This window comes from Panthera onca, chromosome C2, assembly GCF_046562875.1.
Source record: "Panthera onca isolate mPanOnc1 chromosome C2, mPanOnc1 haplotype 2, whole genome shotgun sequence".
Lineage (NCBI taxonomy): Eukaryota > Metazoa > Chordata > Mammalia > Carnivora > Felidae > Panthera > Panthera onca.
Window position 1 is genome coordinate 72309032 of NC_138347.1, and position 11900 is coordinate 72320931.

The 11900-nt window shown below is 38.6% G+C and overlaps 1 protein-coding gene across 1 annotated transcript in view; it reads left to right on the forward strand.

Moving 5' to 3' along the window:
* PAK2 (p21 (RAC1) activated kinase 2) overlaps positions 1-11604 on the forward strand; it is a 91141-nt gene extending 79537 nt beyond the window's left edge. The window contains exons 14-15 of the mRNA XM_060639621.3: positions 9956-10093; positions 10550-11604. Of these exons, the coding sequence (XP_060495604.1) occupies positions 9956-10093; positions 10550-10636 (225 nt within the window). The 3' untranslated portion in view covers positions 10637-11604. The remainder of the gene's footprint in view (positions 1-9955; positions 10094-10549) is intronic.
* Positions 11605-11900: the final 296 nt, after the last annotated feature.

Below are 11900 nucleotides of genomic sequence, written 5' to 3' on the forward strand. Positions count from 1 at the left end.
CAAATGTTCATAGCAGCATTATTCATAATAGTCAAAAGGTAGGAAAAACCCATATGCCTATCACCTGATGAATGAATGAACAAAAGTGGTATCCCACTACAATGGAATATTATTTAGTCATAATAAAAGTAGTGAAGTACAGGTATACGCAACTTTAAACATGAAAGCATTTTGCTAAATGAAAGTCATACACAAAAGGTCATATATTGTAGGATTCCATTTGCCATCGATTTTTTTATTCAGGTTTTGCAAAGCCGCAAACACTGAATTAACAAATTCTGAACTGTTGTTTTTAGGGGAGATACAGGGTTGGGTTCTTGTAAGCCTTTGGTCACATTTCTGTCAACAGATCAATACATAACCTTGCTTTTTGTGTGTTTCTGTTTAAAGCCATTTAAAAAAAAAATTTTTTTTTGAGAGGGAGTGAGCGAGAGCCACGAGCGCATGCACACAGAGATGGGGCAGAGGGAGGAGAGAGAGAATCTTAAGCAGGCTCCATAGCCAGCACAGAGCCCGACTCAGGGCTTGATCCCATCCATGACCCTGGAATCGTGACATAACCAAAAATCCAGAATCCTTACTGACTGAGCCACCCAGGTGCCCCATGAATTGTACACTTTAAAAGAGTGATTTTTGAGGCACCTGGGTGGTTCAGTCGGTTAAGGATCTGACTTTGGCTCAGGTCAATCTCATAGTCCCTGGGTTCGAGCCCTATGTAGGACTCTGTGCTGACCCCTCAGAGCCTGGAGTCTGCTTTGGATTCAGTGTCTCCCTCTCTGTCTACCCCCCCCCCCCCCCCACTGCTTGCACTCTGTCTGTCTGTCTGTCTCTCTCTCTCAAAACTAAACATTAAAAAGAAAATAAGGATGATTTTTATAGTATGTGGATTGTATCTCAATGAAGCAATTTTTAAAGTTTTTAAGTTACCATATGAGTATAGGCTTATTGCCAGAAATTGTTCTTTTCTAATTTTTTTCCAAATAAGTTGGACTTGTTATAAAATGGACTCCAGAGGCCAAGGTAATGGGTATTTGTAGGAGGGGCCCTGTCTGGGTGGCTTTGGATTTTGACGCTCTTTTTTCCTGAATGCTTTTGCAAAGATTCCAGTTCAAGTAAGCAATTACAGTACTTTAATAGAAGTGATTAATTTTAGAACACTTTGGAACAATTTTTAAAATCCTCTAATTTCATTCATTTGTTTAACAAATATTGATTCAAGTACCTGCTCTGCGGTAGGCACTATACAAGGTGCTGTCCACCGACAAAAATTCCTGCCTTCATAGAAGGTAGAGAGAAACAATAAAATAAGTAAGAATAGTATGTAATATATTAAATGATAGAGTCTAAGTGCCCTGACTGGTAGGAGGGATTCAGGAGTGTTTGATTTCACAAGAGTGCTTGAGAGGGCTTCACTGACGTGACATTTGAACACAGGAGATAAGAAACATAGGAGGTACCTAAGGGAAGAACATTCTAGTCAGAAAGAACAGTACATGCAAAGGCTGTGAAGCCGAAGCATTCGTGGTATATTCAAAGACCATTTAAGATTCCTCCATAGCTAGTGTGCAGGGAGCACACAGTAGGAGAAAAAAGATAGGTGAAGAAATGGGACCAGACTGTATAGTACTTTATTAGGCTTTTATAAGAATTTTGGTGGCACTTGGGTGGATCAGTCAATTGAGTATCCAACTCCTGATTTTGGCTCAAGTCATAACCTCATGGTTCATAAGTCTGAGCCTCGTGTTGGACTCTGCACTGACAACCTGCTTGGAATTCTCTCTCCCTCTCTCTCTGCCCCTCCCTGACTTGTGCATGTGTGCATGCACTCCCTCAAATAAACATTAAAAAAAAAAGAATCCTGGCTTCTTCATAAGTGAGACAGGCAAACCATTGTAGAGTTTTGAGCAGAGATGTGAAATGGTCTTATTGACATCTTAACAAGATCACTCTGGCTACTTTATTGAGAAAAGATTTTCAAGTGAGGTAAAGATAGACACAAGAAGACCAGTTAGAAGGCTATTGCAATAATCCAGGCAAGACATGAGGGTATACTAGACCAGAATGGTATCAGTAGAGGTGGGAAAAAGTAATTGGATTCTGGATGTATTTGGAAAGGAGAGCCTATGGCGGGGGTGGGGGATGGGGGGTGGGGGGGTGGGGTGGGGGGGAGGTGATATGACCCAAGAATTTGGCCTAAACAACTGGAATGGTGAAATTCAAGTTCACCTTAACTGAAATGGGGAAGACTACAGGTAGAGTGGCATGTGGGGTGGCAGGTGGGAGATCAGGAGGTAACATTTTAGCATATTTTAGATATGTTCTATTAAGACATCCAAGTGGATATGTTGAATAGGCTGTTGGGTATGCCAGTCTAGGATTAGGCCAGAGGTGTAAAATTGAGACTTAGCTATAGAAATTATTTAAAGCTATGCAGCTAGATAAGATCACCAGGTCAAGTGGGCATAGACAGACAATAGAAAATTTTCAGCTTGCATCCTGAGGCATTTATTCCATAGTTAACAGTTGATGTGGCAGACCAGCAAGGAATGGCTGGAGAGGTACATAAAACCAAAATAAACACATGCCCTTGAATCCAAAAAGTGGGGGAGGCATCAGCTTATCAGAAACTGCAGTTACGTCAAGTAAGATGAAGACTGAGACTTGATCATTCAAGTTGGCAATGTGAATGTAATTGATGGAAACTTGGCAAGCAGGAACTTCTCCTGTCAACATGGAATAACAGGTACCAGATTAACCACCCTTGCCAAAAGGAACAACAACAAAAAAATGAGAATATATGAAACAATGGTTTGCAAGACCCTGGACATCAAACAATGAAGAACCGTGATCTCCAAAAGTGGGAAAGGCTTGAGGTGAGCCCTGTGGCTGCCTCCAGCTTAATGTCTTAAGAGAATTTCTAGGCCTTGTACAGGGAGGAAGGGCCCAGGTGGAGCACAGTGGTCTCACTGAGAGTCTGGGGAGAATAAGGCAGCTGGAGTTTACAAGACAGAGAATGGGAGAAGAGAAAGCTTCATAGAAGATTCTGGAGATCCGTGAAGTCCCCTTTGAGCATTAGGTAGAGATTGGTGCATCTGTGTAAAGAGTCTATCCAAGGTCAGGGGACCCATCTGGTAAGATTGGAGTAAACAGTTGCTTGGTGCTCACACAGAGGCTGGGAATAGTTCCTGCTTTTGTCAGCCACAGTGGAAAACCTTGTAATTCACAGGATATGGAATGGAAGACTCAAAAGAGTCCTGCATCAGTGATGGGAAATAATTACCCCTAGACTAAATGCTGCTATGGTCCCACCTAACAAATCTTAAAAACAAGACCCAAAGAGATCTTGTTCCCAAGTAACTGCATTGCAGAGCAAAACTCGAATATTTATAGGAATACAGAAATATCCAGCACCCAACAAATGCTTAAATATCCAGTCAGAGTTCATCAGAGAGGCAGAAGAGCAGGAAGGTACAACCCATAATGAGAAAAATCAATCCATTGCAACAGACCAGAACTGACACAGATAAAAGAGTACATAAAAGCATTAAAGCAGTTTTTAAGAGCAGAGGCATTTTAAAAGAATATTTTTTCAAAACCCAAATTGAAGTTATAGATAGAAACTACAGTGTAGTTCGAAGGTTTATAGTTTGAGATTGAATTAATAGCAAGTGATACATTGCAGAAAAAAATGATTAATGATAATCATAGACCAAGTAATAAAAAGCTATCCAAAATAGAAATAAATTTTTTTAAGAAATGAAATAGCAATAGTGACCTGTGAGATAACTTTAAGTGTTCTAATATATGTGAAATAAGTTTTGGGGAAAAATCAGACAATCAGGAATTCTGCAGCCAATGAATATCTTTTTAAAATGAAGGCAAAATAAGGATTTTTCTCAAACATAGACACTGAAAGAATTTATCACCAGCAGATCTACACTACAAGAAATAGTAGAAGAAATCTTTCAAGCAGAAAGAAAATGGTAATATGACTCCACACAAAGAAATGAGGAGTATTAGAAATAGTAACTGTGAGTAAATAAATCCAATTTTTTTTTCTTATGTAAATATCTTTAAAAGATAAAACTGTTGGGGCACCTGGGTGGCTAGTTGGTTAAGCATCTGACTTCAGCTCAGGTCATGATCTTGAGGTTCGTTTGTGAGTTCGAGCCCTGCATCAGGCTCTGTGCTGACAGCTCAAAGCCTGGAGCTTCAGATTCTGTCTCCATCTTTCTCTGCTCCTCCCTCAGTCACACACTGTCTCTCAAATATAAAACATTTAAGTAAGTAAATAAATGTTAAAACTGTTTACATCAAAATAATAATGGGAAGGGGAAGAAAAAAAACATGTACAGGTAAAATGACAACAAAAGCATAAGGCTGAGGAGGAGAACCATAAGACTGTCGTAGTCTGGTGTAATATTGTGATGATTGTGAAATTGAAAGATGTATGCCCCTTACCTCTTAAGCAAACCCTAAAATACTGAAAGAATTACACCTAATAAAATTCAACTAAGGAGATAAAACAGAATTATAAATAATTCTGAGTTAAAGAGAAGACTCCACATGGATCGGTTTGTCAAAGGGGTAAGGTGCCAATGAAAAGAGCTCCAGTGGCCAAAGATGCAACAATTTGAACAAAATAAAGTTGTAGGGGATAATAATCCAAAGTATAAGATAATATGTATGTGTCCTTGCTGGTATAAGTAAGTAATTGAATAAATAAATCGGCAGGAGAGACAACTCTTATGCAGAAAATTTTCAAATAATTTGTGTGGATGTTCCGCCCTAAGGGCGATGGAGCATAACTCCGTACTCCTTAAGTATAGACTGCACATAGTGATACGAGCACAGTAAGAAAAGAGAGGAAAACTAACTTTGCAGTAGAAAAACCTGACAGGCACCGCCTTAGCCAGCTGAAAAGGTCAACATCAACAGGCATAAATTATGTTGATAGTATATACTTTTGATATGATGCAGTGAAAGTGGCACTCTAACTGTGATGTTGCTTCCCAAAGCACATATTCTCATTCTAATCATGAAGAAAACATCAAATTCCAGTAGAAGGCATTCTGTAAAATAAAACCTGACCAATACTCCAAACTGTCAAGGTCATCAAAAGCAAAGGAAAGTCTGAGAAATTTTCACTGCCAAGAGGAGCCCACAGAGACATGACAACACGATGTAATGTATAATGAGTGTCCTGAGACAGAAACTAGGATGGGAGGAGGGGTGAAATAGGGAAATCTATAGTACAAATGCTGGAGGCACTAAGGGCCTCTATGAGGTTAATGATGCCAGTCCACAGGGATCTATTTCTTCTGCTGTCCTTAGCTGTGGAGGTACAAGCAAAGAGCAGGCAAAGTTTGATATGTAGCAGAGTGATTGCTATGAAGTGCAAGAGGGTCGAAGTGATTATATGGAAGGAATGATGAACAACTGGAAGATCAATGGGATTTATTTAAGTTTAGTGGAGTCAAAGGATCGCGGTATTGAGGTGTTCACAATGCAGAAGGTAGGAGGTGGACAGCAATAGTGATTTCAGAGTTGCAGTCATGGATACTGATGAGGCACAGGCTGTGACCATGAGCTTGTGTGACCAAGGGAGGCCAAAGCACAAAAGCATGGGAGAAGAGGAGGTCAAGGAACTGTTACTGGCATCTCTGTAGCTACTGAAATCGCTCTGAATTATGAGCAGTGTTAGAGATGATAACAGTGTTTGGTAGATATTTGAAACAAAGTAAAGTAGATGTGAGTTTGAAAGCCTGGGACTTCCAGAAGAGGGAGGTAGATATCTCCGGCAATGAGGAACCACCAGGACACTCCTTCTCTAGGTACAGTGGTACAAAGGGCTAAAAGGGACTGGCCTACTCCTACTAGAGAGCACTGTGGATGAGGCAGTTCATCAGGGGAGAACAGTTCATAAACGGAGGGGCAGTGGTGGAAGAAGAAGTGAAGGTGGAAAGGGGAGCATGCAGAGCCAAATGGGCATGAGAGTACAGAAGCTGCGGGAACAAGCAGTCCCGGTCTCCTTGTAATCACTAGCATAAATGCAGATACAGAGGGTAATAAGATTTATTTCAAGGTAGAAAAATGGCTGTTAAGCGTTTGGAGAGAAGGCATACTTGACAGGAGTGCTTGTTTTTATGGGCTTCCCTCTTAACCCCTTCTGATGGAGTATGGGGCTTAGCAGTCTGAGGATCTTCACTTGAATTGCTCTCTCAAGTAATTTCTTAGCATGGCATTTGTAAATGAAAATTTTATCACATAAAGAGAAGTGAGCTCAGGTGGCAAAGAAATGGGCACACTCATGTCCTGATTTTTTGAGTGTCAGTATCCTTTTTTATGGCATTTTGGTGATACAGCAGAAACGTGAAATAATTCAGGAAAAAATTTAGGTGACCTTGGGTTTGGCAGTGTTTTTAGATAAAACATCAAAAAGCATGATCCATAAAAGAATAAATTGGACTTTATTAAAGTTAGAATCATCCTTTCTGACAAAAACACTATTAAGAGAATGAAAAGATAAGTCACTCGCTGGGAGAAATAATTTCCAGAACACCCATTAGATGATCAAATGTTGTCCAAAATATATAAAGAACTCTTCAAACTTCAACAATGAGAAAATAAACAACCTAATGCAAAAATGGACAAAGCATCTCCACAGACAGCTAAAGAAGATACACAGTTGGCAAATAAGCATTTAATAAGATGTTCAACATCGTGTTTATTAGGGAACTGCAAAATTAAAACAACACAAAGATATATACCTATTAGAATGGCCTTAAAATTTTTTTTTTTTAATGATGATACCAAATGCTGATGGGAATGTGGAGCAGTAACTTTCTTTTGTTGCTGGTGGGAATTGAAAATGATACAACCACTTTAGAAGACATGATTTCATCTATAGAGTTAAAAAGATCAGTGGTTTCCAGGTGTTTGCAGAGATGAGATGGGGAAGAAGAATGGGTGGAGCACAAGAGATTTTTAGGACAGTGAAATTTTTCTGTAGTATACTATAATGTCAGAAACATGACCATGTGCATTTGTCAAAATCCATACAACTATACACGGCAAAGAGTGGACCCCAGTGTAAGTCATAGACTTTCATTTAGTGAAAATATATCAGTAGTGGTTCTTCACTTGTAACAAGTGTATTGATGTAATTAATTAATTACTTTGTTGAGTGATTGATGTAATTAATTGATTGTATTAATGTAAGGAACCATCCCCATTATCAACATCCCTCACCAGAGGGTACATTCCACAATCCATGAACCTGCATTAGCACCTCGTTATCACCCAGAGTCCATAACATTAGGGTGCACACTTGGTGTGCAATTTTATGGGCTTGGACAAATGTATAATGAAATAGTAACATATGTCCATCACCATACATAGTATTTTCACTGCCCTAAAAATCGTCTATGTTCTGCCTGTTTCAATAGCTTTATAGATACAGCTGGTTTAAAAAAAAAGTTTTCAGACTTCAACCTATATTACAAAGCTGTAATCATCAAGACAGTATGGTACTGGAACAAAAACAGACACTCAGATCAATGGAATAGAATAGAGAACCCAGAAATGGACCCACAAACGTGTGGCCAACTAATCTTTGACAAAGGAAAGAATATCCAATGGAATAAAGACAGTCTCTTCAGCAAGTGGTGCTGGGAAAACTGGACAGCGACATGCTGAAGAATGAACCTGGACCACTTTCTTACACCAGACACAAAAATAAACTCAAAATGGATGAAAGACTTAAATGTAAGACAGGAAGCCATCAAAATCCTCGAGGAGAAAGCAGACAAAAGCCTCTTTGACCTTGGCCTCAGCAACTTCTTACTCAACATGTCTCCGGAGGCAAGGGGAACAAAAGCAAAAATGAACTATTGCAACCTCATCAGAATAAGCTTCTGCACAGTGAAGGAAACAGTCAGCAAAACTGAAAGACAGCCTACCAAATGGGAGAAGATATTTGCAAATGACATATCAGATAAAGGGTTAGTATCCAAAATCTATCAAACTCAACACCCAAACAACGAATAATCCAGTGAAGAAATGGGCAAAAGACATGAACAGACACTTCTCCAAAGAAGACATCCAGATGGCCAACTGACACATGAAAAGATGCTGAACATCACTCATCATCAGGAAAATACAAATCAAAACCACAATGAGATTATCACCTCACCCCTGTCAGAATGGCTAACATTAACAACTTAGGCAAAAACAGATGTTGGCAAGGATGTAGAGAAAGAGGATCTCTTTTGCACTGTTCGTGGGAATGCAATTGGTGCAGCCACTCTGGAACAGTATGGAGGTTCCTCAGAAAATTCAAAATAGAACTACCCTATGACCCAGCAATTACACTACTAGGTATTTATCCAAGGGATACAGGTAGACTGTTTCAAAGGGGCACATGCACCCCCATGTTTATAGCAGCACTATCAACAATAGCCAAAGTATGGAAAGAGCCCAAATGTCCATCGATGGATGAATGGATAAAGAAGATGTGGGGTGTGTGTGTGTGTGTGTGTGTGTACACAATGGAGTATTACTCAGCAATCAAAAAGAATAAAATCTTGCCATTTGCAACTGTGTGGATGGAACTAGAGGGTATTATGCTAAGAGAAATTAGAGAAAGACAATATCATATGACTTCATTCATATGAGGACTTTAAGATACAAAACAGGTGAACATAAGGGAAGTAAAAATAATATAAAAACAGGGAGGGGGACAAAATATAAGAGACTCTTAAATATGGAGAACAAACAGGATTACTGGAGGGGTTTGGGAGAGGGGATGGGCTAAACGGGTAAGGGGTATTAAGGAATCTACTCCTGAAATCATTGTTGCACTATATGCTAACTAACTTGGATGTAAATTTTAAAAAATAAGTAAAAATAATAAATAAGTAAATAAATAAATAATAAACTGAAACAAAGTTTCAAGAAATCCTGTTTTAAAATCTGATGTGACTTGAGAAAAAAAAGCTTGAGAAAGGTAAATGGATGCTATATGTTGATATTGGAATTGTGCTCATTTTTCTTTCTACCCTTATGTATTATAGTTCTTTTATCAATATGTATTACATTTAGTATAACCCCTCTCCAAAAAGATGAAGCTAATTTTTGAAAAAGAAATTAGGAGGGACACTGGAGTGGCTCAGTCACTTAAGCATCCAACTTCGGCTCAGGTCATGATCTCACAGTTCGTGAGTTCAAGCCCCACATCGGGCTTTGTGCCGACAGCCCAGAGTCTGGAGCCTGCTTTGGATTCTGTGTCTCATTCTCTCTCTTCCCCTCCCCCACTTGTGCTCTGTCTCTCAAAAATAAATAAACTTTTTTAAAAAATGTGAAAAAGAAATGAGAATACAACATCTAAAAATAAAGGGAAGGGGCGCCTGCGTGGCTCAATTGGTTTAGCGTCTCATATGAGATCGAGCACCTTGTCAGACTCTGCACAGGGTGTGGAGCCTGCATGGGATTATCTCTCTTTCTCTCTCTGCTGCTCCCCGTGGGTGCTCTGTCAAAATAAATAAATAGACATTTAAAAGTAATAAAAGCTAAGGGAGAATATATGAAACAAATAGGCAGAAATAATACTAAACCTTAATTTAGTGTTTCTGGTGATTGTCTTCCCCCCACCCCCGCCCCAAGAGACCACACAGGGGAGGGTCAGAGAAGAGAGAGAGAGAAAACAGAATTCCTAGCAGGGTCCCAGCTGTCAACACAGAGCCAGCCCTACATGGGGCTCGAATTCACGAACCCTGAAATTATGACCTGAGCCAAAATCAAGAGTCAGACGCTCAACTGCCTGAGCCACCCAGGCATCTCAATAAATAAATCTTTAAAAAAAAAAATTAAGCAAAAGATCCATAAACTTTTATAAAGTGGTGTCTCACTTTGTTGCGCTACCTTAAGTATGTCAAAAATGTTCTTCTGTTTTTAGGCCTTGTACCTGATAGCAACTAATGGAACCCCAGAACTTCAGAATCCAGAGAAACTTTCCCCAATATTTCGGGATTTCTTAAACCGTTGTTTGGAAATGGATGTGGAGAAAAGGGGTTCGGCCAAAGAATTGTTACAGGTGAATTTGGAAATAATACTATTTTTGGATAAGGTTGACTTTTTTGAGTAAGCAACAGAAAGTTTACATAGGGTTAATAATTACCATTTTGCTCTTCATTTATCACCAGCAACATTGTAGCTGCTGCAGTTTAGGATTGTATCTGCTAGGAATAAAATAGCTATAACACTAAAATAAGGTATATGAGTTTTTGCATGCTGTCAGTTGTCAGACAAGTCCATTGCTGGTGTGGGTATCTGGGTCATTTAGGTGAGCTTTTATAATATTAAATAGACTAAAAAGACTGATTTCAACTATAAAAGTGATATATTGATTATGTTGACTTTATACACATACTGAAATATGTGTTTGTTAAATAAATTCTAATCCGTAAAATAGTCTTGGGGTTTAATTGAAAGGAAATTTTTAGCTTCTAAACTAGTGACATTCATGCATCTTTCCCCCTCTTTCTGGCAGCATCCCTTCCTGAAACTGGCCAAACCATTGTCCAGCTTGACGCCACTGATCATGGCAGCTAAAGAAGCAATGAAGAGTAACCGTTAGCATCATTGCCGTGGCCTTGTATTCTTTCTTCCATTTTCTAAAAGAAATCTTTTAATATATGAAAATTATTACTCTTTGGGGCTTAAAGAAATGGTCTGTATAACATGGAGGAAAAAGCAAACTACTGCTTCCTGAAGACAACCAAGAGAAAATTACAAAACGGAATGAAAACTTTCCATTGAATCCCTTCTTTATAGGGTCCAAAAGGAATTATGGACTGAATCACTAGCCATCTTTCAGCAGACAGCCCATCAGGGCCATTTATCATGCTTGAGATTTGCATTTAATTTTGCTGATTTCACTGTAATGGATCCCATTCATTGTCCCTTTTGGGGGGGGAGGGTATTTTCAATACTTGAATGGCAGATTCGAGTTTTTCAAGAGTATTTGTTTCATCTGCTAGTCTTTTCTCTCCATAGCCTTTTTTTCCCTTGACATGCTCTTTTTGAGTTGCTTTGAGAAATTTTTGTCAAGCCTAAATTTGAGGCAAATGTAATAAAATTATGTAGTTCCTTATATTGGCAAAGGAGCTCAAAATCGTTTAGCTTTGTATAGAAGTTAGGGCCAGCTATTATTACACGTAGTATTTCAGTTCATAATTTGAACTGAAGGAAGGGAAGAAAAATATGTGATTTTTACCTTTTTTAATAATGTGAAAGTCAATTTTAGAAATTTCATGGTAGTGAGTTGTTTGGCATTTGTTACATGTATAATAGAGAGACTAATAATCTATATTTATAACTAAATCATTGAGACAGAAAAAGAATCCCATTGACTATACAACCTTACAATTTAATTTCCTTTCTAAGTGTATCCTCTTCAGATTGGGCTTTAGGAACCAAAGTTATTTGCTCTTTCTTGTTCCAACTTGGGCTTTGTGACTGGTTGGTATTGCTACTTTGCCCTTCCCCCTTTTTCCCCTTCATTTTGGAAATAAGTTTCTGTATATGTTGTAATTTTAGTTAGTTTGTTTTTTAATTAACCCTCGCACCCTACTCCTACAAAGCGAGAGACTAGAACTCTAAAATAATTAGGTAAGATTATATTCATGTAAGAGAAATGACGGTTACATAGAGATGCGGCTTCTGACCAGTAAACTGTGGAGATTTGTTATAAACATTGTTCCCAACCCAGTACCAACATTTTACTAGCAATGAGAACTTAACATGACAAAGTTCTTGATAAATTCATTGATTATTTGAGATGTTGAGTTACTCTAGATTTTTTTCAAAAAAAATAATGTGTAAAAAAAAAACTAGAGAAA